Source organism: Macrosteles quadrilineatus, unplaced genomic scaffold (genome assembly GCF_028750875.1).
Source record: "Macrosteles quadrilineatus isolate MER2022 unplaced genomic scaffold, UCM_ALF_1.0 Scaffold_6__1_contigs__length_79288215, whole genome shotgun sequence".
NCBI classification, from domain to species: domain Eukaryota; kingdom Metazoa; phylum Arthropoda; class Insecta; order Hemiptera; family Cicadellidae; genus Macrosteles; species Macrosteles quadrilineatus.
The window spans coordinates 27,794,467-27,822,208 of record NW_026542599.1 but is presented as its reverse complement, the minus strand read 5'-3'; the positions used below and the strand labels follow the sequence as shown (position 1 = coordinate 27,822,208).

Below are 27,742 nucleotides of genomic sequence, written 5' to 3'. Positions count from 1 at the left end.
TTTATAGTAAGCTATCAATATTTTACTAAAAACACACTTTATTAGTTTCCTTGTAGCAGCAAACCTAGGTACTCGTTAAACCTAATGTTATTTAAATAGATCAATTGAAAATCAATTCAGCCAAATGGAAATTCGCTTAGACGGCAGGTTTGCTGCGGCGGGGGTATTCTAATAATAACACAGATTCTCATGTACATAAGATGAGGAAAACGTAGTAAAAATAAGCAATTTCAAGTCAATAAGTGGTCCTTGAGGTTCAAAGATTTAAGTATGTGTACGTGAAAAAACTAAATTTGTTTATGAAAAATGTATAACACGAGAATAGTTACCAAGATGTCCCTTACATATTAAACAATACTAATGGATGATTGAAAATATTTAATCAATAACAACTAATGAGATAAATGAATCAAAAATCAACAGCAACATTAAACAAAATTGTTAAATAACAATAACTGTAAGAAGTAAACATTAACAAGGTAAAAACGATGAAAATAAAATGTACGATAACAACATACAACAACAACAACATAATGATGAACAAAAAATATACAGTATACATACTGATATGGCAAACCTTCATTAATGCTTAAAGTAATTATGATAAATAGTTACAACAACAAAGAAGTCTTGATAAGGATTTTGTCACTCGCTCACATATCGCATATGTGTATCCAATATTTAGGATGTTCCCTAAACCTTATCCAAACTTATCACTTTCTATAACAGAGTTACTCATATGCAAAAGATAAATTTTCCAATGATGTAAACAGTCGTGTATTATACAATAAAACAACACATAATATTAACTAAAATAAAAAGATTTAGCTTAATATTTAGGCTTCTGACGGTCTCAAACTGGGTTTTTCTTCCAGCTGTACCTTTTTCTTCAACTTTTCTTCAAGCTGTTTATTTTTCACTATCAGCTGGGCCAATTCATTCTGTTGAACGCCAATTTGATCTTCCAGTTCCTGTTAAAAACCAGGGTTTGACCACCAATATTGGAATGGAAAAGAAACAAACATGTAGTATTAGACTTAATAGTATTTTAAGGCAGGGAAATAGGTGTTTACGTTGCGAACAACTAACATAAATATTCCGGATTTCATATGTGTACTGTAAACAGGTCCCCAGGTTAGTTGCCTGCAAATCCTTTTGCCACACTACCAGCAACAAATATACTACAGTCAGTGTAAGTAAGACACAACCTGTACATGCAATCAAAACACGGTTTAATATACACTGTTATATCGAGTTTCAAAATAAAAATAATGGTTTTCAAAGGTAACGTTTTCAAAACCCCGGTATTTATTATAAAAGTTGGATGTAAACAGTTTTTATGTTAACTTTGTACACTACCTGCCTTTACATGAACACTTGCCTTTTTGAAAAAGTGTGTTGTAAATTTAACGAGCTCCAGCTGATTTCACCAATCGTTTTGTAAACGACTTTTTCTACAAGAGACCAGCAACACCCTGGTTACTTTGTAGAGCAGTGAAAATAAATAGTATACATTTTTAAATCAAACACATTTGACTTCAAAAGGGAGCTGATATATCGGACGCAAGAGTAACACCAAGTACCAAGTTTAGATATGTTACACTAGGGTTTTTGGTTGATCAGATTCAGAATTGGTGCAGTAGAGTGTTAGGTCTAATCATTGGTCTAAGGTGTTGTCTCTACAGTCAAAAATATTCACAATTAAATCACCGAGTCATCCATAGTTTACAAAGAGTTGATTTATTACATAAGGCAAAATGTGCCTACGTTTTCTACCGTTTTGACTCACACTGTTGTAAAACAAGTCTAAGAAACGGTCTTGCATACCTAAGACACAGGCACAACACCAAGTAGCCATTGATCATGCCCTCTTATTTTTCTGGGTTAAGATAATATAACAGACTTGCAGAACCCCCTACTAGGGATACTGATGTTTAGTTTTGTATCACCGATAATTGTTCAAAGGTCTGAAACTATTTAAAAACCAGACAACACTGTAAATTTGGATGATTTTAACCCAATGTGTTTTAGATAACGAGATATTAGATCAAACACAACACCCATTTCAAACCATGGATGCAACCAACCCCTCGAAACCTAATAAATGGTCAAAGTAAAGAAACCAATTTAACTCTCATCATGCATATCCTCAGCATTCAATGTTAGGTAGGTAATAATTCAATAATTGAGAGTGGGAATTTTCAACAGTATAACAAGCTAAGTGAACATGTCACCTTTATCTTGTACTTGTACTCTTCATGGATGCTCTCCTTGGTTTGAACGGCCATCTGAAGTTTCTTCTGTGCTTCTCGTGGAGTGATGAACTTGTGCATTCCCACAATACTCTCGAGATCTTTCACGTGTCGTTTACAATCTACTAACTCCTTCCGCAAGGCATTCACCTCTTCAATAAGTATGACGTTATCCTGTGAAAGTGTTAATTCATTGTTATGGAATATTTATCTATCCATCATTGCCTTCAGGGTTGATTCATGACAGTATAGATAGGTTTACACACATTACACCGATCCTAATTTAGTCTCGGGTGGCTAGTTTTGAAACATTAGTTTCATTTCCAGCCTCTTGTATCCATATCAAATTATAAGAATGCATTGTTGTAAATTCACATAGGCTTAACAATAATTTTATTTTGTAATTACAAGTCTAATAATGTCCGAAGGCAAGAGGCCTGAAAATAACACTAATGATTCATCAATAATAATAGTCACTCGAGTCCACAGTGGCATTGACGACGTAAGGTGTGTAAATCTCACGAACTGACTATAATTGTACAAACTAAAAAAAGTCTGTACCAAGAAGAGTGGTTATTACAAAATGAATGGGTAGCTTTTAAAATCACTAATAACTCAGTAAACTATTTCAAACAATGAAGGAATAAAGCAATACAGTACATACTAATGAACAAATTTAGACAAACAGGTTGTAAATGGATAAACTTAGTTGCATGTGTGTGACTGAAATGTGGATAGCAGCCAAAACAAACATATCCAAATTAGAGTAAGTTTACTGTACTCTGACTTCAGGAATTTTAATTTGTGATTGAACCACAATAAATTTTCAGATTTAATACAATTTTGGTGAAAAAAAACAACATACAAGAGTTTTTGAAGATGCTAAAATCATTGATCAAGAAAAATGTTTTAAAATTCAAGTAAAAACCTTAATCTGTGACAGACATTGTAGGTTAAAAATGGTGAGAGTCTTTATTAAAGCATTCTTCATGGTCAGAACAGCTGGTTTATAGGTTTAAAATTTAGAGACACATCAAGCTGCTTGGGTTTTCGCCAATCCTAAGAGGCCCATTTATTCTACGTTAATGGTAATACCTTGTAAGACGCACTAGGTTTAAAGTGTACTAAAAAACTTACATCAGTCACACCACTTTGACCAATCTTCTGTACATAAATTCTATTCTTTTTTTGCGGAAACAATCATAAAGAAGAAACAACACAAACCAACACAATTTTTCCACTAAAATGTCTCACCTTCATTATTTTCTCAGTGGTGTTTTTCTTGGTTGATTCCTTGTAGTAAAGTTTTCTCTTGAGGCCATCAACTGTGCGCTCGAGATGGTCACGCTGTCGTAAGAACTCGTTTTGAGCATCTCGATCTTCCTGTCTACTGTGCTCAAACTGTTTTCCTTCGCTATATTTGTGGTACAGATTCTGAAATGATGCCACATAATGAATCAAAGAAGTCATATGTTGAAAGGGTTATTTTTAATGGACACAAGAATAATGGTAAATCTATTTAATTTGTTTCACCATCCTCTAAGGATTCTGAAGAATATTCTTTTTTGGTGGTGTAGGTGTAATCATTAACAAAGTTTTGAAATCGTTGTAGCTGGCAAGTTTACTTAATGGTTTACGTTGAGGTAAGTGAACTATTATTTAATTTTAAAGTTTAGATTGTAATAACTGGAAATTGTGTCACTGTCAATATGGATATAAGAACAAGCATGTGAAATTAAAGTAAAGGTCTGACGAGTCCAGTTTTGATCGATCTAAACGCTACCGCCTTTTTCAGTAGATCAACAATTTTTAACATAAAATTCAAAGGGTAATACATTTTGAAATTTAATCCTAATTGTGTTAGAATCCATCCTTAACGACTGATTCAAAATCAATTCTTGTTACCAAACAAAAAGCCTTTGAATTAAAGGGTGAACACTAATCGCCTTAGCTAACCAAATTTGGTACGGTAGGTGATATAACTGATACATGTCAAAGCATTTTTTAAATATCCGCGATGGAAGTTTTTCCAAACCAAACAATAAACCAAGGAGAATTTGGTTCATCTTTGATTTCAAACTTTAAAGAAACTTCAGGGTTTGAATTTACAACTATTACATTCAAATGTCTAAATACTACTGTGATGTTATGAGCTACAAATTCTTCGATCTACTCACTATCACTGCTCTCTTTAGCTCCAGGGGTTCTTGCACTAGAGCTGATAACTCATGCAGCTCGTATCTTATCCTTCGAAGGATCGCTTGTGTTTCTTTGTTCAGTTTTTTCTCTTTCTGGTAATCCTTTTCTCTCAGTCCCACGCCCTCCTTCAGTTCAGCTATCTCCAGTTGGAGGCTGCTCTCCTTCTGCTGGTACTCGTTGATTTCTTCCTCCATCTGTGAAAAGTTAGATTTGTTGAAATACTTGTGTGCTTAGTTAAAAGTTTGCAAAGCGTTTTAGGTGTTCGGTGGCTTAGTTGGTAGTAGACACTAGACAGACTGTGAAACAAAGGCGGCGATGTTGATTTACATTTTGGGTGTTTTGACATTGTAACTTTAAATTCGTCAGTACAGTTCTTTCTTGTACTGAAATGACACTCCCATTAATTTGCTTGATATGTTCTATTGCTCAGTCATTATTTTAAGACCCATGTAGACAGAAAGGTTAAGAGAGGCTGCAAACATATTTTTTTAACAGTTTCCCTTGCCTAAGATACTTATTTTGGCAAAGTTGTTTGCTTTTCAAGAAACAAAATTTCTAACAGACAATTTGCTTGAGTGGTTTTGAAAAAATTATTAAAAGTCAGTGCAATCTTAATTCATGGAATGTCTAAAAACACTGAGGTCCACATATAATGTTTTTATGGATTAAAAAGTCTAAATTTGAAACAAAAAACTAATCTAAACACAAAAAAAATTAAACTGAGAAAAGCTCTGGTTGAGTACATGCATACATATAACAAAACTCACATCTTGAATTTGTTCCTTCTTTTGTTTGATCTCCTCCTCCTTAGGTTGTATTTGCATTCTAAGTTCTTTTATTTTGTGATTGAGTACAAACTTGAACTTATCCAACTCTTGATTCTTATTCTTAACCTCTGAAAATCGTCGTTCATTTTCTGTAATCGTGTAATCCCTCTCAAATATCTCCTTCTTCAAGTTGGTGATGTCTTGTTCTCTATTGACTATTTCCACCTTTAATTGCTGATGTTCATTATGAAGGGCCGAAACTTGATGTTTTAACTCATCAATTTCTTTTTGAGCCCTGGTGAGAGAAAACGGGATTCCAGAATTATATAAATGCAAACTAGTCTATTTCTACTGATACTGTCAATATGAATGTAGAATACCTACTCTGTAAATAAACTCGCCTTATCTTATTACCAGATTTGTAGGCAACCCAAACTAACAATGAAAAGATCATAGCCTATTAATTATAATTTGGACCAATATGTTGTGCAGACGTGTCCATTTTATTTACTGCTATCCACTTAACAGCTCTCCGTGTGGTTATTTGATTGTGATTTTACATTTTTGGCTTGGTTTGTAGTTTGTATATATTAATTGTGTTGTGTTTCAGGTACATTTTTACCTGAGGACAAAATTAGATTCTAGGTCCCAAAAGGTTGTGAAAATTATTTTTAGCCCATTACTTACGCAAGGAATTTCTTTTTCATCACTCCAGTTTCTCCACGAAGTCGTACATTCGTGTCTTTCTCCGTTCGCAAAGCTTGTTCAAACTTTGTCCTCAGATCGATGATTTCTTGGTCAGCGTCTTCCTCTATTTGTCGTTTGATTTCCTCGTGTTCGGAACTGTGAAGATTTTGTGTGTCATGAAGCTGAAAAAAACGGTTAACTGTCAGCTGTAAATTTAATTGTGTATGCATTAAAATTCCTAGTAAAAAATTATATTTAATCTTCTGTTTTGAAACATCACTGATAGTCAGGCTGCTGAACTTATAAGAGAAAGCTGCACTCTATTCTAGAGCTTATTATGTTACTTTACAGATTTGGGATGGAAGAATTTACCTCTTGGATGATGGCATCTTTTGCCTTCAGTTTCTCTTCGTATTCTTCAGCCATTCTCTTTAATGCTAGCTCCTTTGATTTGGTTAGCTCATCAATCTGCCTGTTAAAAATTTAAAATTTAGAAAATTTCGATTTTAAAAAGTTAGAAGAATACTGAGCAGATTATAACTAAAAAAATGTCAAAATTGATGTTCCTTGTCTACTTTGTTAAGAAAAGTAGTAAAGTAAGTAGTAAGTAAAGGTATGTTTACTATACCTCAATCAGATAGTCATTTTTATCCAGTATTTGAATCCTGTTTACTCATACTAACATTTATTTTATTTTATTTTCTGCACCGTTAAGTCACTAATAAGGGATCAATAGCATCATGGATAGCATTAACACTGTTTAAATAAAGGTTAAAAACTCACCTAAGCAATTTATCTCGAAGTATTTTATCCTTTTCATCCAACGCTGCGTATTTGTCATATTCCACGATCAGTTTTGCATTGTAGTTGGATTCAAGTTTTTCCATGGCTGCCATATGTTCTCTTTTCATTTCAAGACTGTTGCTGTTCATTTTGTTGATTTCCACAGTGTGCTCTGCTACCAATTCCTGTGTACAAAGTATAAATCTTATAAAACTATCAAAGAAGACAGTGCACTTACATTCATGTATTCAGTTTTCATCAATCTCATTGCTGACTACTAGATGACAAAACAAAAACTTGATACTTTTAATCCTCTGTGAACTACTAACCTCCGCTTCATAACTTTTTGGTCAAGTGGTGCCCAACCCCATACTTTGATATTTGTTTTGAATGCCAATCTTACTAATATTATAAATCTGAAAGTTTGTGAGTTTGTGTGTGTGTGTGTGTTGCTCAATCACGCATAAACTACTGGACGGATTGGGCTGAAATTTGGCATGATGATAGCTCACATTCCCGATTAACATTAAAGCATATTCTTATCTCAAAAAACCTTTCGGGCTCCGCCCCATAGGCTCTGTAGTTCCCCATGTTAACTTTATGATTTTTCATATTTAAAAGGAATTAATGAATCTTAACAGCTGTTTCAATTAAACAAGTTGGTTCTGTTCTATGATGTTCAATAGCATCAAAGTTACAAGGATTACCAACAGGGTACAGCACTATTTTTTTTTTTATATTTATGACAACAGCTAATTTCCAACCAAAAGGTGAGTGAGCGTAGCGAACGAACTTCAACCTGGAGGCGAGTTAGCGTAGCGAACGAGCTAACCTGAAGGCAAGTGAACGCAGCGAACGAGCTCCAACCTAAAGGTGAGCGAGCGTAGTGAACGAACTTCAACCAGGACGTGAATGAGCCATGCGAATACTTATGAAGTTAAACGGGGCAAAGCCCGCGGGTACAGCTAGTAACTAATAAGTCCAAGTCAAGGAACAAAGATATTTCTCTTATTGTAACAAAAAATAGTCAAATTGTGTGTGGTAGAGAGATATAATTTTCTTTTTTTAATGTGTGTTTTCAAGCCACTGATATTCTTACGTTTTTTCGTAGGCTTAAGGGAGTGACCAAAACCCTGGTCTTGTAACTATTTAACGTTGACTATTTGTTAGACATCATCATTAATTTATTGATGGCCAATGACAAATCACCACAAATATGTTAAATGAAAGGGCATTTCAATTAACTCAGTTATTTTTCCTAGGAAAGAAAGTTTAAGTTAGAGATCTATGAGTACTACTAATATTACTGAAATATCTATACGTGTGTATAATCCTCATACAGGAAAAATGTAGGTAAACCTACAACCTGTGCCATTAAAACCTTAATAGCCGTCCCCGGTTTGTGGCAGCACTAAAGAATCAGTTTTGTTATTGTATGGCCATGGTTGGTTTGTCCTAGGGAGCCTGTACACATTTGAAACTACTAATTGTCCTGTCTACCATGGAATCCTTACCACATTATGTCTTGATAGAGACTAAGTCACCTGATTTTTATCCTTGAGGTTCTGGATCGCTGCACAGTAGCCGTTGTGGAGCTCTTGTACTTTGTTTGAATGTTCAGTCTCCATCTCTTTTATCTGGTACGCATGATCCGTTTCAAGCGATTTCACCAGATTTTCTAAATACTTAATTTGCTGAATTTTTTCACCCAAGTCTTCTTTGTTGATTAAAATCTAGAATAAATAAAATATGTAATTAGCAAACGACAAAATGTTATTTCCACCTTTTTTGCACTATATAACTTATCAATAAGCATGTTTGGTTAAAATTGTACAATTAGTAAGAAACATTTGAAGATGTACTGTAGGCATATATTACTAACAAGTCAACTTTTACTTTACTGTAGGACCTATTAAACTGTCATCGGTTTCCGAAACTTCAAGTGACCAATAGTGTCAAAACAAGGACAGCATTTTGATTCGGTTATACTCCAATCGAGCTTGATGATGGTTGGTATGAATGGTCCAACCATTAGAAAATGTTACGTCTTTTACTCATATAGTACACATTTACTATCTTGTTAATTGTTAAAGTTCACATAATGTTAGTAGATCAAGTTGTGTTGACAGGTATCTTTTCTTTTAACTCTATGTTTTAGCTTTGACTAAAATATCCAACGTTGATAGTTTTAGTAACAGCAACCTCTTTACTAGCAAATTTTACTTTTACAGAACCTTTTTACAGATTGAATACATTTACATTAAATGTGTATTCACACTTTAACTGCTACTGTCAATAATAAAACTGACACACAAAAGACGGTCCAACAAAAATGTATTCAATTATAATATGTTTAACTACCTCTTTAGAATAGGAGAAATCAGGATCCATCTTGATGCATTTGCGGTCTGTGTTGATCAGTTTCCAAATACACATCGTCCCGTCGTTTGAGCATGATATCAAATTGAGATCATCATAGCTCAGTTTTATCTGAAAGATTAAATAAATAATTGTATAGTATAAAGTACTTGTTTGTTCTGCAATAGAAATAAAGCGGAAACAGTTTATCATTTCGTGACTGAATGCAAAATTATTAGATTCTTAGGTTGGGGAAATATTTTTTGGGTTATGCAAAACTCTAAAAATATTTTTAACTAGGGAAATTGGGAGTTTTCCTGGTAAGCGTTTGAGGGAAAATTGCCATTTAAAGATGTTATTTAATACAGGACTTTTTCTAACGGAACATCCTTCTGGTAAGTTACTACAGTAACTTACACCGATGTAAATGAGATATATGTTTCCAGATCAATATAAAACAATTTTAATATTGATTTGCAAATCTTTCTCGGTTAAATCTTTGAATTTTTCCTTGGCTATTTTCCTGGTCATTTTTTGTTGTCCATTCACAATATAAAACATACAGAGAAAATGAAATAGGTTTTAGATTTGTAAATGCTATCATAGTTATAGTTAGCTAAACAAACAAACATATTGCCATGACTGAAGAATATTTGGTTTTGTGAAGAATATTTAGCTCATATCTTTTTGTCTGTCTTTTAAGTGGTTGCTGATGTTTGTTTTTAAGGGCCCTTCTATTTAATTCACACGAAGAAAAAATAATAATTATTGTTAGTAAATGTTACTAAGAATTTAGAATAATTCACAAATTTGACTCAAATAAAAACATGTTATTACAGTTATACGTTTTTACATACAACTCAAGCTTAGTGAAAATGCAAAATTTGTTATTATTGTTGGTTGCAAACAAAAACAATGAAGTAAGAACAATGTTTGATCGAGTCTATTCATGACTACACATAGGCCTTTGGCGTGTACATAGATTGTATCATTGCAAGGGTGATCTGGTAAGTAGGCTGCCTACATAAATGAACTGTATTGGTAAAATATATTCATGACAGACTGAGACTATAGATAAATATTAGTGGAGGATTGGAATGCAAACCCACAAAATGGCTGCCTTGGGTTTGTAGCCTGTCACACTAATGAGGGACAAAGCCAAAGCCTCACCAACCTCCTGATGACATATTAAAGAACAAAACTATGAACTGACCATTGTCACAGGGTTGTTATGCAAGAAAAACTCAGCAAACTCCGGTGGTCTGAGTAGAGGGTAGCGAACGGACAGAATCGCTCCTTTAGTTCCCGTACAAAACATCATCTGGTCAGAGCGAGAGAGCTGTACTGCATACAAACACGAGTGGTGAAGACTCTCCTCCCGTAATATCTGAAAGCGGTGATGAAATATTAAGTTCTTGCTATGACCATAGCGTCAAGAAAACAGACATCACCTTATTATGCACATCATGAATAATGATTCTCTAAATATAAAAAAATAAAACAGAACTAACTTTTGCTTTCAAAAAGTAACTCAAAGATATGATTTTCACTGGTTTTGTAAATTAATCCTTAACTTAAACTCATTTCATAACAGATTTTGTTGATAAAGTGTGAAAAGAATAGTTATTTGTGCAACTAGTGAGAAAAGTGAGCAATTGACTCACTCGAGAGAAATCCTTACTCACAAGCCGTAGGCGAGTGAGGAATGGTTTCTCGAGTGAGGCAATTGTACTTTGAACTCGAGTTGCACATTATACTTTTCCTACAGTTACCATAAAACAAATAAATTGGTGAAGAAACATAACCTATTTTTACACAGAAGTGAACTTTTAATATAACATTTTACGTGAAGTGACAAATACAACAGTACAACAGCTGACCAGCTGATTTACAGCCAGTGCTGCCAACGTGTTTCGCGCGCATACGACGTTGCCTGCATGTTACGCGCTCACTATTTCGTGCCTTCACATTGCAAATCTGGAGTGAGACAAAGTAATTAGAGTGAGACAATGTTAACATTGTCTCACTGATGAGCGAATTGGCCACTTTGATTTCTCAAATCAGTGAGAGAACATGTACATTGTTAGGTAACTGTAGGAAAAGAAATTAACTATCTGGTAATTCTTGTAAATAACATCATTTAAAAATTTAAGCCATTTTCATGTAGTTCCAATTTGAAACTTGGAATGATCGTTGTTTTGAATTTAGTTAGAGCGAAATATTTTTTATATTTATTTTAAAGGGAATCAGAAGGAAAAAAAATACTTTGTAGGGAAAAAAGACCACTTTGATTGAAACTGAGAACTTTTGGCCATTAGATTATGAACCTATTTTTGTACGATTGCTTATGGAACATAAAATGACTCGCATTTGCAGTAGCAAGTGCTTAGCTCTTTTTACGTAAGTTTAGGTTTTTACAAGTCTGACATGCCACATTGAAAACTTTACAATTATGATAAGTGAAATATGAATAAATATGAGAGCTTTATCACTGGCTTATTACAGGTCAGTGTTTCATTAGCCAGGGCCATTTACTAAATCCAATCATCAAGGACAGCTGGGTCCAGTTGTGAACCATTGAAAAAAGATTCTGATTTTCTCAGGATCGTACCAGCAACCTTCTGAATATAAGGCAAGCACTATATCCACCCAGCTAATCAATTCCTTAACATAATAATGAACAGAAAATTACAACTGATGTATACCTCTGCATTGTTAATTTCTTTCAAAAGCCCGTCAGATCCAACACCGTAGACTAGTTTACCATCTTGCGAAGTCGCCAGACCCATGTAGTCACACTGCTTTGTAATAACATCGTTAGCTCTGGTCCCGTCGTAGGTGTTCCATTCGTAAATTGCGCCGTCACTCCCACAAGAGAACAAACTCCTGTCATCAGGAGTCCAAACTAACGAGCGAACCTGCATCAGAAAATTAAAACATCATTTAATATTTGAATACTTTAAGTAAACTTTTTTTATAGAGGACTTAATTCTATCTAACTTGATATAAGATATGATATGTTTAAATGCAATCCTGTTTGAATGGAAACGAACGGGGATTTTGTATTTCCTAACTTTCCTAATTATTCTTAAGTTAAAATCGGATAATTTCAACACCTTTTAAATGTTTTTTTCGACTTGTAAATTATTAAGGTAGAGTGTATGTGTTTTAATATTATAGTAAATTTAACTTACATATTCATTATGCCCCTTGAGGTAGTAGACACACTGGAAGGTGATGACACAAAACACCTGAATGGTAGAAGCGTTGACGGCTGCAAACATGTTGCCAGTGTTGCTGAACGCGACCTGACGACATGTGCGGATAGAGAACTCTCTGATTGTGTTGAGGTCGTCAAGAAGAACCAACATAAACCTCAACTTATCTGAGAATCCCACGGTTGCGTAAAGCCCTGAAACATGAGACAATCACTTAGTGACGATCTTTGTGCACTGTATTTTAAGTTGCCTATGAATGAGTGTAGAATGGAGTGAGATGATCACTGTGGTTTTGTTGCTGACTAAAATCAGCTGTTTTTAACCAGAACAATTTAAAAATACCCCCGCCGCAGCAAACCTGCAGACTAAGCGAATTTCCATTTGATTTACACTGAAATGTCTACTTAAAAATATAACATTTATTCCCGATTTAAATAGAATTAGTTTAACAAGTACTTAGGTTTGCTGCATCAGGGAGGTAAAACTGTTTTTTTTTTATGTTAACAGTTAGGCCTAGTAAGAAATAAAAACATTTTTCAAATTTGATCAAAATATGTTCATAAACAAGCAAACTACAACAGTTTACTTATTCTCCATAAGAATAACATGGGAATTTTAAATTTACAATTTTTTTGGAATTTTCTCCGTAACCATTAGGCGCATAATAACGCTTCAATATACTAAATTATTTGTTTTTTTAAGCTCTAGAAAATGGTTTGGAAAGAAATTGCTAAATTTTATGTTTTTTGGGTCAAAAATGCGAAAAACCTATTTTTACCCCATAAAACCCCCCGTAAACCCCCGTTCCCATGGTCCGATCATGCTGGATCGCGAACTCGTTCGAATAAACGTAGATTTACACGTTTGTACCGAATTTCATCAAAATCGGATCATTTTTGCTCGAGTTATAGTGCTAACGGACACATATATATATATATATATAAATATATAAATATATAAATATATAAATATATAAATATATAAATATATAAATATATATATATATATGAATTTGAACGGATGGTGTTTTTGGTCTCTAGGGACCTCGAAACGAAAAAAAAAATCGGTCCCGCGTCCAGGTCTTACCATGAGTACTACGATAATAGCTTATTCCCTATATGGGAAATTCGCTAAAAGTTTAAATATCAAGAAAAGCTGGATCCAGAATCAATTTTTCACAAAGCCGAAACTACTACCTTTCGAATTGCTCAATAACCACACTGCTACACCGAGTCCCTTTAATTCATTTCATAAAATAGTTAAACTATCTTACTGTTTAACGCTAATAACAAGAAGATTACGTCAGATTATGTTAGTGAGAATAACGCTAGCTCAATGATCAAGAAGAGATGGGTCCAGTTTTGAACTGTCAAAAGCAGGTGACATATGTAAAAACTGACCACTATATTAGTATAATAGAGAATGTTTTTAAAGCTTATTAAGATTACCCACGATATAAGTTTCAGGCAAACAGTAATTATGGTACAGGACAGTAAATATAAAAGCTAATATCAAAACATCAATAAACATTATCACTATCAGTCATTTATTCAATGTTTTTAGATCTATTCAATATTACCTGAAGGTGCATCTTTAAACAAATTTAGCGACTAGGAACATGAAGATTTCGTAAACATAATTTGTGCTATTACAATTCTGGATGATTTTACAATTCCAAACAACTTGATTGGGTTTAGCTTTTATTTTTTAAATTTTTCATTCTAACACTTTTTTAAAGCCATGGAGTAGGCATAACCTAAATATATTTTGCATTTAGCATAAAAACATTTTTGAAAACTAAAGAAAAGACCAATTAATTGTGATTAAATCTGTAGATAACATGTCCAATTGATGTTGCTTGGCAGTATGAGTTTTAATAAATCTAAATAGGCCTATATAAAAGGCAAAGCCCTTTACTGACTCACTCACTCACTCATCACTAATTCCCCCACTTCCCATTTACCTAGGAGGCTGAAATTCTGTACACCGATTCTTTGGGCATTAAATAGGAAAACTAAGTAGTTTTTATTCTGATCGGGCTTTCGGGCTCCGCCCCAGTGGCTCTGGAGTTTCCCATGTTAATCTTATGATTTTTCATATTTAAAAGGAATTAATTAATCGTATATTAATGTAAAAAACCTACAGTTATAGCACATATACAAAATTGTCTACACAGTAAAACATACTTAAAAGAAAAATGTAAATGTCGAGCATTGGAAGCAGTCAACAGCTTTAAATATCTAGGAATAATTGTAGATCATAATTTAAAATGGGAAGCTATTCAAAATATTCTCTTTACTTAATTGATCATTCCATCAACCAAAATCACCTCACACCTTTATGTAATGCAATTTGGCTATTTCATACAGGTGTGAGTGTTATAAAAAGTTGCCCCTGGTAGGGTTTGAAAAGGTGAGATTTAATTTATTTAATCAGACTACTGAGGACCAATCACAGAGCCGGCAGTGGAAGTAAGATGTTGTATTGAGCCCTGGTAATTGTGTATCCCAGAAGTCCGATTTATGGACCGTGAGAGGTCTGATATGTCCTCCTGAAAGTACCTTCAATGATCTTAAATATAACACTTCTTAAGATGTAATAAAAAGTATACCAAACACTCTGAATGCAAAATACACTCTTTGTTGAAATTCTGTTAAAACATGGCTATGACTCTGTATTATTGAAACGATAATGCCAAACACTGATTGAACTAATATGTAATAAATTATGTATTGACTGACTATTTAATGATATTGTATTTTATTGCAATTGTTCGGTTAAGCCGGTTACCTTGACAAGATTAACACAGGAGAATTAATAAAATTGTTGAGAGAATAAGCTTTGTGTATTGTCACTTTAAATATTTACAAATATTACAAATAATCAATAATAATATTCAAGTTTCTGCTATAATTACACTTCAATTGGATAGGGGAGAGTATTGATTGTGGTTTTTGACTTTCTTTCCTGAGATACTGACAGCAGAGCCTCGGGAAGGTTCCCGAGGTTTGATTTATTCCTAGGTAGGTTTGATTTATTTAATCTGTTTTTAGGCTATCAGGCTTCCCAAATTTGTGTATTTATTAACAACTGGCCAGTTGATCTTAATATGCAAAGGGGCTATTCGTAGTCCTGTGTACAGCACACTTTGTTGCTCAGTGGCAAACTGGGCCAAATCGACTACTGAGTCGATTGTTTAATTTTGGTTAATAAAATTACTTTTATGGCGTTAATGGAAGCCTACCCTTATAGCCTGTATTGAAACCTACCCTTCAACCGGGACAATGCTCTGATTGAAACCTGAATTTGTACACAATCAAATACTCTCAGAGATCTCTTTATGTATTTTAGAAGTGATTTAAAACCCAAATATTTAAGCAAGAACAAATTGTAACAGTTTTACGTGACAGACAGCTGATATCCTAACGATATAAATTGAAGTTAAGTACAAAATTACAATATGAAATTTACTGGTATAAAAATTTACCCAAATTATTAATATAATAATACCTACAAATGTATCACAGTATGTATTTTAAAATAAGTAAATGGCAATAACTTTAAAGCAATGTGACTGGATTACACACTAGGACATGAAACCTGCAAGAAACATGATCAAACAAATATGAATATGGACAGATTGGCTTCTTCTAATGATATAAATACAATTTACACAAAACATTTACTTACATACACAGAAGACAATTTTGACGACACATAAACATATAATTACGACACTGTACTTGGGGTAGGCTCTACGAAAATGGTCAAATTTGACGAATTTTGCCGGTCGACGTCGAACTTAAAGACTCGATTTATTTATTCAATTCGTAATTTAGCAAACGCTGTTTCACGGTTTAAATACCAATGCACTCCGGAAATCGAACAATTGATTTCGTTGACGAAATACACGTTACGACTACCAAAAGTGAGTTTTGCGAATTGAAAAGGAGAATTTAAAGATTTCCGAACATCACGGCTCAGAGCCTAATCCCAAGTGAACCGTTAGAAAGACGTCCACACAAGTCAGCAAGTTGATATCACTCCGCGCTCACGTGATTGGCCGTTGTTGGGTCCTTGCCTTCGCGCGTTTTCTGTTTGATTTGAATTTTCAATCGGTACAAAGCTCATCTTACTAATATTATAAATCCGAAAGTTTGTGAGTTTGTGTGTGTGTGTGTTGCTCAATCACGCATAAACTACTGGACGGATTGGGCTGAAATTTGGCATGATGATAGCTCACATTCCCGATTAACATTAAAGCATATTATTATCCCAAAAATCCTTTCGGGCTCCGCCCCAGTGGCTCTGTAGTTCCCCATGTTAAACTGATGGTTTTTCATATTTAAAAGGAATTAATGAATCTTAACAGCTGTTTCAATTAAACAAATTGGTTCTGTTCTATGATGTTCAATAGCATAAAAGTTACAAGGATTACCAACAGGGTGCAGCACTATTATTTTTTTTTAAATTTATGACAACAGCTAATTTCCAACCAAAAGGTGAGTGAGCGTAGCGAACAAACTTCAACCAGGACGTGATTGAGCCATGCGAATACTTAAGAAGTTAAACTTTGTTACTGTTTAGGAAGGGAAAACTATTAAATTATGGCTGACTCAACGAGATGCATCTAAAAGACATTAAGTGAAATCAAGAAATGCTACGGACAAGCCTTTTATGAGGCTTATGTAGCTTAGTGTTATAATGCCCTTTTGTCATTGTGTTGTTATTGAATAAATAAATTGAATTGAACAGCTCTTTCAACTAAACAAGTTGGTTCTGCATCTTTTTTGTACATTTACCGTCTTGTGAGTAACAGTATAACCGTAAATATATGTTTTAAGTGTTATAAGACGTTTCTTTTATTTACTTTCCGTTAAATTTATAACAACAGCTAATTTGCAACCAAAAGGTGAGTGAGCGTAGCGAACGAACTTCAACCTGGAGGCGAGTTAGTGTAGCGAACGAGCTAACCTTAAGGCAAGTGAGCGCAGCGAACGAGCTCCTACCTAAAGGTGAGTGAGCGTAGCGAACAAACTTCAACCAGGACGTGATTGAGCCATGCGAATACTTAAGAAGTTAAACGGGGCAAAGCCCGTGGGTACAGCTAGTAAATTATTAAATCTGTATTGTCACATAACGTTTACATAATATAGCAAAGCTATAAGACAGGTGAAGTTGTCAAATTACAAATACCTTAAGACTAAGGAGTTATAAAAGACTAAAATAAACTAAAACTATAAAAATAAAAGTTGTTTAAACTAAATATGTATCAGTAAAAAAAAATCATTATTACTCATCCTGATCAGTTGAGAACACTCACCTATAATAGGTTTTTCTTAAAAGAAAATTAGCGAGGCTGCTTTTGAAGTGATTGGACTGGTTTTTTTTTTTTGTTTCTTGAATTCTTGTGACAGTTTATTAAACAGATTTTTTGCCCATGTATGTTGGGATTTTTCCTACTAATAAAAGACGACACCGCGGATATTGAAAATAAGTTTTAAATTTAAACCTAGTATCCTAAGCTCAACGTTTTCACTGCATAATTTTTAAAAATTACCTTCTACCATCTAAAGTGTTTTTAAAATTGTTAAGCTCGGAAAAGTCATTACTACTAATTCTTTAAAAATTGCTTTACATGATGTTCTCCAAGGTGAATTACTTTATTAGTTTGACTCATCTGTTCCTGCAGATTCCATTCCTGCAGTGATTTGGACAAAAGCAAAGATTAAAGATAAACTAAATGGTATGCTTCTACGATCGACTCTTGATCTTCAGGAGAAAACTGCTTCGTTGAAATGGCAAAAATAATAGCCGACGTTTTGGATATGTCAATCCATTTTTGCGACAAGCTACAGTTCAACTCAATTGCAGAAGTCTCTTATCCATTGTTACAGTTTTGTTAGGAATGCGGTCCACAAGATTTGACCAAGTTTAAGATATTTTGGTGTTAGCGTACACTTTAGTTAGTAATTTGAAGAACGTACCGGTTGGGTGTAAAGCGACAGAGAAAATGTCCTCTTGATAATGTTTGGTGAGAATGAGCGACTCGGTTGTCAGGTCCCACACTCGAACCGTGCGGTCAATCTCTCCGCAAGTCATGAAGATAGTTTTCCAGGCGCAAGTGGCGAGACCAGCGATTGGCCCGTGATGCAGCGACTCACCCAGGCAATCCATCACCGTCATAGCATCTGCCTGGGAACAACAAAGTCTTATAAGTAAAAACAACCTGCCGCAGCAATCCTGTAGACCAAGAGGATATCCTTTAATTTTATTGAATATTTGCTGGAATATTTCTTTAAATATGTCTAATTTATTCCCTATTAAACATCATTAGGTTTAACGAGTACTTAGATCTGCTGCTACAGAGAGGGTAATACATTGTGTGTTTTTAGTGAAATGATAATATAGCTGAGTATCACATAAATTTGGAAATTTTGATCAAAATACATGTCTGTGCTTCTGTGCAAGCAAAGGGCATCAGTTTACTTGTTCTCTATAAGAGTAACATATAGGAATGAAACATTTACAGTTTTTTTTAGTTTTCTCTTTGATCATTAAACACACAAAAATTCTTCAATATAGTGCATTCGGTACTTAAGTATTAAACGGAGGCCACATTTTGTCAGCGCGCTGCGGCGGTTATGTTAGGTTGGGTTATCATAATAGAAAGTATCGTTCGATTCATAACGAAGCGAGGAAAGTCCTACACACATAATATTTACGATAACCCAACCTAACATAACCGCCGCAGCGCACTGACAAAATGTGGCCTCCGTTTAATACTGAAGTACCGTGCATTATTTGTTATTTTAAGCTCTACAAAATAATTTAACAATAAATTGCAATTTTATGTTTTGAGGGTCAAAATTGGAAAAACCAATTTTTACCCCGTAAATTGCCATACAACCCCATTCCTATAGTTCGATCCTGCTGGTTTGTAAATTTGATCAAATGTATGTTTATACGTTTATACCAAATTTCATAAATATTGGATTATTTTTACTCGATGTGTTAACAGACACAATATATAGTCGTTTTTGCTCTCTAGAGGTTTTAAAACAAAAAAGTAAACCACTCTCGGGGTCTATAGGTCTTACCATGAAACTTACGGTAATAGCTTATTCCCTATAAAGGGAATTCGATTAAAGCTTAAAACTAAAAGTGGTTTGAATTTAAGAGGAGGGAGGAACTTTTTTAGTCGTTTTTATTTGTGGTGATTCTCTCCAGATATCTATGTCATATATCCCACTGTAAGAAACCCGTCCTATGAAAGCTGTCTATTTTAACCTCCTTCTAGAATATCTAAAGAAACTAACTAAAACTGCTTTAAGAACAAATTGACTCACTGGCTAGGGAGACCTTAAATGATTAAATAAAACTTTACCCGAACTCGACCTGTGAAAGAAAGTTGTATTCACTTTCCTATGTTTGTAAAAAGTGCCAAAGTGACCTGTAATTTTAATGTGACACTCTATGAACAAGTAACTGAATACAGTATTTAAGTTTTTATAAAATATAAATATAGCCTAGTTGTTTGATTTTAAATTTCATTTAAAAATACCTATTTTGAGGTGACAACAGAAGTTGATGGTTAATCAAGGTTCCACTTTATTATTTAAGTTACTCATTGTGATGCATGAAATACCAATTAAAAATCTCTAGTTTTACAGTAATTAACAAACTGACAGCGGAAGCAGGGGCGTCTGCAGGCAGTAAGGCTGAGTAGTATATCTGGCTTTGCTGCGTAGTTGCCAGGATCCTATCCTGAGCGGGATTCACAGCGAGATTACGTATTGTGTTCATTTCCTCGGACATTTCCCCACGAATCTCAATCCCGCCGATGCGGTAGACGTTCTTTCTTTTATACCTGTGGTGCATAATACCAGGTATAAAATACAACAAGACAAAATCTAGCATGTCTTACAGTAAATTTCCTGATCACACACCATCAAGCAGTCTATTACAATCAGAAACCGAATACTTTACAGCACATAATGTGACAACCTAGTTAAGGCTAAACATCCCTGAAAAAGTTGTGTTTCTGGCCCGATAGATAGCAGCACCTCTGCGGCAAATTTGCACCACTTATAATTTCCGTATTTATTATCAGATTTTTGTTTTGTAAACGGTTTTGTAAATGATATGAATAAGACATTCACGCTATTTTGCTAATGTTTTTTAAAATTTATTTACAAAAAAGTTTTATAAAGAATTTTTTTTGCTATAATTATTTTTTTTAATCGCAGGTAGTCATTTTGTAAAGAGAAATTTTAAAAGAATTTTGCCGTTTTCAGATATTAATTCGGCCAAATGGTTGTATCGGAATCCTTTTTTAAAGAAATTATCATTATTTCTCTCGCGCTCCGGTCCCCTCCCCCCTCCCCCCCCACATAGCGCAGCTCCAGTGCCAGCCGCTCTGCCCGGCCCTGCAACGCGACTGTAGCTTCGTCATCTCACACACACCTCGCATTCATACTCTTACCGGACACATGGACTATTGATTTTAACAGATACTAGTTTATGATTTAAAAACAAGTATTTTCTGTAAGTCGGAAAGAGACAATAAAATTGAAGTTTTATCTGTACATTGCTTAGAATCATGGAGTTTTTGGTTATTTTTACGTTTCGTAGCCTAAGAAAGCCTATGAATAAAGCCTATCAGTAATATATAAAAATTGAATACTTGTGTCAGGCAATTAATATTACAGTAGGCCTAATCATAAATGTTGTTTCTTTAACTGAGAATGCTCATTCCGATGACTAAAATAGCGAGCTGTGTTAGCGCTAAAACAGCATTGCGAGAGTTGGCGCAAAACACTCTCGCACTCTAATTTTTACGTGTTCTATCTGGACTCCAAAATAATAGCTTATGCTATAAAAATGATAAACCATTAGTGAAATATATTTTCGTTCTAAAAAGGCCTACGGGAATCTTGTAGTAAGTTGAAACCTTATATTCTGAACAGGAGTTGGTTTGCATATTTAGTGTGCATTTTGCATTAAAAGAAGGCCTGTAATTGAAAGTTACTTTTCACACAGGTTAAAAGTAGTTCAAATACTACCTCAACCTCACTATTGCACACTTTATTCGGGTTGAAATTTTCATTAACAAAGGTGCTCTTGTCTTTTCCACGAAACAATGAGAAATAGGGACATTAATGCGTTACCAACAGACATACAAACAAAAATACAGAATTGAATTAGGGGATTTGCTACGCTTTAACCAAAGCAAATTACAAACAAAGTAATTATTTGAAAGTTTTGATAGTGTCATCAAATTTTATCATAATCGTTTTTAGGCCTAATCAAACTGTAAAATTGGTGTAAATCCGTTGGCAAATATATAAATAAGTAAATAAATACACCTCCAAGCTTTAAAAATTCATGATGGTAGGCCTACGCAAAAAAACATTTTCACCAATGGTTTTTCATTTTCATAGCATACTCTAACATTATGGAGTCCAGACAGAAAACGATAAAATTGTACAGTAAGACATCAATTTAATTTAATAAGAAATAAGGTGCAGCACTAACGATAACTATAGTTGTAAATAGTAATGTGTTTGTACGTAAAACTGTTTCTTACTACTACCAGTGGTTCTAAGGAAAAGTAGTAGCACCAAAAACCAACGTTTACATTTAAGAAAAGATCTATAGTAGGCCTACTTACGACCAATTCAAACTGTCCTTCTAATCAAACTGTACCTATTATAGGTGTTAATCCGTTGGCAAATATAAAAATAAATAAATACACAGGCCACAAATTATGTAACATGTAACGTTAACAACGTTAAGCTTTAAAAACTCACTATATGGTTTTCTCAAAAAACACTTTCAGTTGATGTTGTGCAGTTCAGAAGATATTAATCCCCCTTGGTTTTACATTTTTTAAGTTTTTGAAAATCAAAGTTATTTTCCATTAATAGTATTATTTGTAAGCAACTTTTAATGTTAACATATTAATGACAGTTTGAAGAAACCACCGTTATCCAAACAAAGGTTTCTTAAGATTACGTGATCTCTAAACGATAATCGGTACATATATCTAGCAAACATTCGGAGGAAATGTGACAAAAAACGCACAAATCAGGGGTTTCGGACGTTAGTAATTTTGCTTCCTAAATAGGAAAAGTACTGATATCGTTGTCGAAATGTAAGTAAGTAGACACCAAAAATGGCAGCCAGTGGCACATTGGAAAAGTGAGTTTAGCTACATCTGTAAGTTAAACCTCTGTTACGACCACAGCGAAATCAGAAAGATCTTCCAAGATCGCAGGAACATCCACGATCACCCACTGCAGTTCTGTTTTTATACTTTGCACTTTACACAACTGTCTTTGAAGCGCCGTCAATGAGTGGAAACCTGTTTTGTAAGCAATTGGTGACGATGATAAATAAATGTAAGTTTCCCAGCACTAATATACAGCACTGTTTCACAGTATTTTCCCCGGTTATCAAAACTCAAGAACAATCGTTGCACTTGCGATTAATTAAACCGGTTAAGTAAGGCACAACCAAGGCCGCACAACGTTTTTAATCTAATGTTCCAAATCCAATCTTGGTTTGGATGTGCCACGATTACTAGAAAGGATGTGCTAACAAAACTTGATCGGAAATGGTTGCGGTATTTGTAAACAACTTTTAATGTAAACATATCAGTGACAACTAGAAGTGAGAACTAATCCAAACAGCTGATCGTTATTTCATAAAATGTACTAGTAAACATTGGGAGAAAATTTGACAAAATTCGAACCAAATTGGGTTTTTGATGGTTCGTTATATCGTTTTCAAAGAAGCGAGGCCATGTTTTTATAACCAAAGACACTCTCATCAATCCAGTAAATACGGAATAATTATTAGAACCTTGATCGGAACTTTAGTTTTCTGGGAGTAGGCCTCGCAAAATGACATTTTGGCACGGAATAGACAAACAGACAGACAGAAATTGAGATAAGACTCGTTTCGGCTTTCTTATGTTATGAAACGTAAAAATAACCAAAACCTGCATGATTCTAAGCAATGTACAGACAAAACTGTAATTTTATTTATATAGATTTATATATTTTCCAACGGATTTACACCAATTTTACAGTTTGATTTGGGCCTAAATACGATTATCATAAAATTATAAATTTGATGATACTATCAAAACTTCTAAATAATTATTTTGTTTGCAATTTGGTTTGGTTAAAGCGTAGCAAAACCCCTAATTCAATTCTGTATTTGTTCGTGTATGGAAGCGCGGGAAACCGTCATCCACCGGTATACAAGCAACACCCCAGCCTTGTTGTGAGGTGGAGGGGTAGCAAATGTGAGTGTGACCTTGGAATGAGTCACAGCGGCCCTGTCCTGCACCTGCTTCATGTCTCTCTCGCGTTTGTTATAATTACTGTAAATGTTTAAATAACGATACCGACTGAACCAGTCAAGCTATTTTAAAAATTTAAAAAGTAAAATTAATTAAAAATTATTGTTTTTAAAATGACTACCTGCAATTTTCATTTTTTATTTTGTAACACAATTATTTAACTCAAATTTTTTTAACCAGCAACTTAATTCAAATTTATCTTCAATGGCGTGAATTGTTATCTTATCCCGTTCACAAATCAGTTTTCAAAATGAAAATCGCATGAAAATTCCGCCAATAAACACCAACACAAAATTACTCCATTTTGGTGCTGCGACGTGGTGGCAGAATTTGGAACTAAACCTGGGATGTTTAGCCTTAAATTGCTTCTTTCATCATAGAGTTATAATACTTCAAACAATAGATCCCAGGTTGCCATGATAGCTATAAAAATCAAACAATACAATAAATTTCTGTCTAAAAGGTACACTGGTTGTCCTAAACTACTTCAGTTATTACAAAAGAACAATGTTGAACAAGCTATCATTAACTATATAAAATTTTGCTGAATCTCAAGAAATACAGTGTTCTAAAATAAATACAAAACCCAACACTGTTCCTGTACTGTACCTGTATTTTGTCTGCTTCTCAAACACGATGATGTAGTTTGCTATTGAGTATGCGAAACCATTGGAGAAGGCAAGGACGCAAGTCACCTCTTTGTCACTATCGATCTTGCATTCAGTGTTGTACGAGTATGCTCCTGGCTGACTGGGGGAAATAGTCACATGGATAAAGTTAAACTTTGAACTGCAGTTAACTCTCAGTAATCCAACATTTAGTATGACACACTCCGATACAATGATGAATGAATCATCTCATTATGTTTACACCTGGGATTTGTTTTATCTTGTGAGGGTGACAGAAGTCTCATGTAGTTTGAGTAATAGCAGCATATCAGTGCTAAAGTGTGCCCGGTTTGACATTTTGGGTAATACAATATCCTCCCGGTCCCATAAGTGTTTAATTATTGTGAGTAACCTGTAGAAACATAGTTGAACATTTCAATTGAGAGGTCAATAGATTGTAGGATCAAATCAGCACAAATTACGCGCACAGATGTGAGTGATTTACTCACTCAAAAAAAACAAAACTACAAAAAAGGTAATCTTTAACTTTCTGCTCATAACAACTGTTCAATTAAACTGACAAAAATTAACCTAAAAAAACAACGACCATAGTTATCTATTCAAATTAAATAGAGAAAAAAGAATCCACAGTAAAAATATACAAAACTTACTCTTCTAGAACTTGCACATCAAACTCTGAGATAACACTGGCTCTGTAACGGCCTCGTAAGTCTCCATATTCCACGACGATGAGTCGATCATCTTCAGTACCGGCAAGCACGCGGTCAGGTGTGATCCAACAGACACATTTTATAGGCATCTTGTCCGCCTTCTGGAAGCCGTACTGCCGCCAAACAGTGTCCGAGACGCTCATCAGACGAAACAAGCCCGGACCCACAATTACTACCACTGCGCCGTCGGTGGGGTTAGGACACACCTGCAATAAACGTTCACAACACTTTAAATTTTCTATTGAGACGCTGAATTAAGTTTAGAAGAGTTATTAGTCAGTGCAGCTTTACTGTAGTGAGAGAGTTGATGTCTAGTGGTAGAGCCCAGAACTCCAGTCCCTTAAGTCATGGGTTCAAATCATGCCAATCACCAATGGATTTTATCCAAGTGATAGTTTCTTGAGCCTGAAGTATTATGTCAAACGTTCCGGACTAGAGACTAATGTATAGGCTAAGGTTGTGAAGGTGGGAGGAAAAGTAAAGCTTCCCTGTAAAGAGTGAGTCTTTGATAAACCGGTTCTACAGAATTTGAAAAAGTGCAATTTTTGTAAATTCAAGTGACGACAGCGGCAGGACCTGGCTTTTCAAGTAACTGTTGGACTGGATAAGAATATGGACTACTTAATCGTAAATATTTTATGTCACATCAACTATTTTATCTCAGAAACAAAAAACTAAGGGATAATAAGCTACTACACAAATGATAGCCTAGATAAGGCTATAGCCTTATGCTATATATAGCATTAAAGGTTGAGAGTAACAATAGGAATACCTGGGAGATATTTATTATTTGATTGAAGGAACAGAATTCAATTGAATGGATTATGTGTGATCGTTATAAGACATCTACGTCAAAGTGTTGAGGAGAGGAGAGTTCACGAGGTGGACAGAAAGATAAATTTAACTTGCTTCTTGTTAAACCAGTTTTCATAATTAAAATTTTAATGATACAACTGGATTAGTTACACATTAGTTATTTTGGCAGGTTTGCTGCAACAGCGTTTATAGGTTTGGTTTGTCAGTGATTTTTCTCTGTCCCTCTATTTTTTTACCTGTGTAACAGGGCCAGTATTTGCTGGTGGGTTGTTCGCTCGAGTTTGACTTTCAACCTTGCCCTTCTCCCAGTTGTAGAACAACATCATCCAGTCAGGCTCTCCCACCACAGCCACCAAGTATCGGCTGTCAAACGTGAAAGCGATGCTAACAAACTCCTTTGCTGAAGACTCGTATGGAAGTCCCAGCACTTTTTTCCTCTTCATAGATTTTACATCGTAGAGTGAAATACATGGTTTATCTCCCTCCTCAGCAATTGCTATTATTTTTCTAAGGAAAACATGGTAGTTAGACCAAGGTGTATCCAAGTAATTTGATAAACACTTTAGAAAGGTACCTACTAATCGTTTTTATAACTTTTAGTAGCTATGTGGAATGATTTGTTAAGATAAGTTACTACTTATGTAAGCCTATTAATTTATATCGGCCTAAAACACAATAATTATTAAGTAAGTACTTTAGGCATATTATTACAATTTGGGTGTGTTGCTAGCCTAGTGTTTTATAGTGTCTCAGACATTTGTGAGTGGGGGTCGGAAGATGAGTTCAATCCCTGGAAAATAAACAAAAGTTGCGAGCCTTGAACCACTCTCCCTTATTTAATATACTTTCTTGTACACACTGGCATCGAAACTTAAAAAAGTCTGATATCTTGCAAACAACTGATAGGTTAGGTACCAAGTTAATCGTCGAATTATCTAACTTAGATGACTCAGATTGGAGGAATAAAAATTAGTTGCCAAAAAAACATTCGTACAGTGTATGACATTTGACAAGTAATACAGTTATACTTAATTACAGCTAGAACTGTGTGAAGGCTCTATTCAAGCAGATAAGAAATGTAAACTTAAATTTAGATAACATATGCCTAGACATCTAAGTGATTTAAGATTTCATTTTATTATAAAAAGGTACCGGAACTGTTAAACATTACCATCATGTTTCAGCCTAGGCCTAGGCTATAAGATAGCTTACTTGTTAGGGCTGACACAAATTATGTTCAGCACTTTCTGAGGTTCGGGCAGTTTGATGTAGAACTGTGTCATTTGTACATAGTTGTGAATCACTAGTACTCCACCTGCTGGGTAAAGAACATCCAAGTCAGATACATAGTTTATGTTTCCTTTGATACTTGTTGTAAGTCCCCAGAATATTCTGGGTGCTAGTCCTTGAAAAGAAGCCATATTATGATTAGTTCAAAATAGGCTCATGCAAACACGAATTAATAAACACTGTAATAAGCGCTTGAGTATAGAGAAACATAAGTTACATTGTAAATGTCAAATAATATATCGATTGAAGAATACTATAATGATTGATGGTTGGTATCCGTATCCAGTGTTTGAAAATCAGAATATCGGCTGCAGCAAGCGCGCTTGGCAACATGTAAACAAAAACAACGTTTTGTTTTGGACTCATCAGCTGTTGCTGTTGGTTGTGTTGAGTTTCGATTTCGATTGTAAAAAGTTTAGATCAGGAGCACCAACAAAGTAAAAACTAATCTTTCTAAGGGGAAAACATGTTAATATAATTTCCTGTCAAAATATGCACAATGGTACATAGGAAGATTGTTGTAAGCAAGTAATTTTATTGGAACATACAGTGCACATATTGATGTTGAATTTTGATTTTAAATAAATGGAAAAAATATAGGTGATGGTTTGCAGGGGGATTATTCTAGTGCACCGTCAATATGCTATAGCGACTGCTGTATA

General features: G+C 34.5%; 2 protein-coding genes across 2 annotated transcripts in view; both read right to left on the bottom strand.

Moving 5' to 3' along the window:
- LOC128996124 (dnaJ protein homolog 1-like) overlaps positions 1–27,742 on the bottom strand; it is a 448,367-nt gene that overhangs the window by 27,454 nt on the left and 393,171 nt on the right. The gene's annotated exons all lie outside the window — the stretch shown is intronic.
- Positions 837–27,211, bottom strand: LOC128997419 (cilia- and flagella-associated protein 57-like). Its single transcript, XM_054423057.1, has 19 exons — positions 27,003–27,211; positions 26,027–26,297; positions 24,915–25,180; positions 24,245–24,385; positions 19,954–20,134; positions 18,252–18,459; positions 12,241–12,458; positions 11,752–11,964; positions 10,260–10,433; positions 9,050–9,178; positions 8,233–8,421; positions 6,689–6,873; positions 6,278–6,377; positions 5,906–6,087; positions 5,219–5,513; positions 4,430–4,645; positions 3,507–3,686; positions 2,235–2,426; positions 837–971 (listed from the first exon to the last, which is right to left on the bottom strand). The coding sequence occupies exons 1-19, from the start codon at positions 27,209–27,211 to the stop codon at positions 837–839; spliced, it is 3,684 nt and encodes a 1,227-aa protein (XP_054279032.1).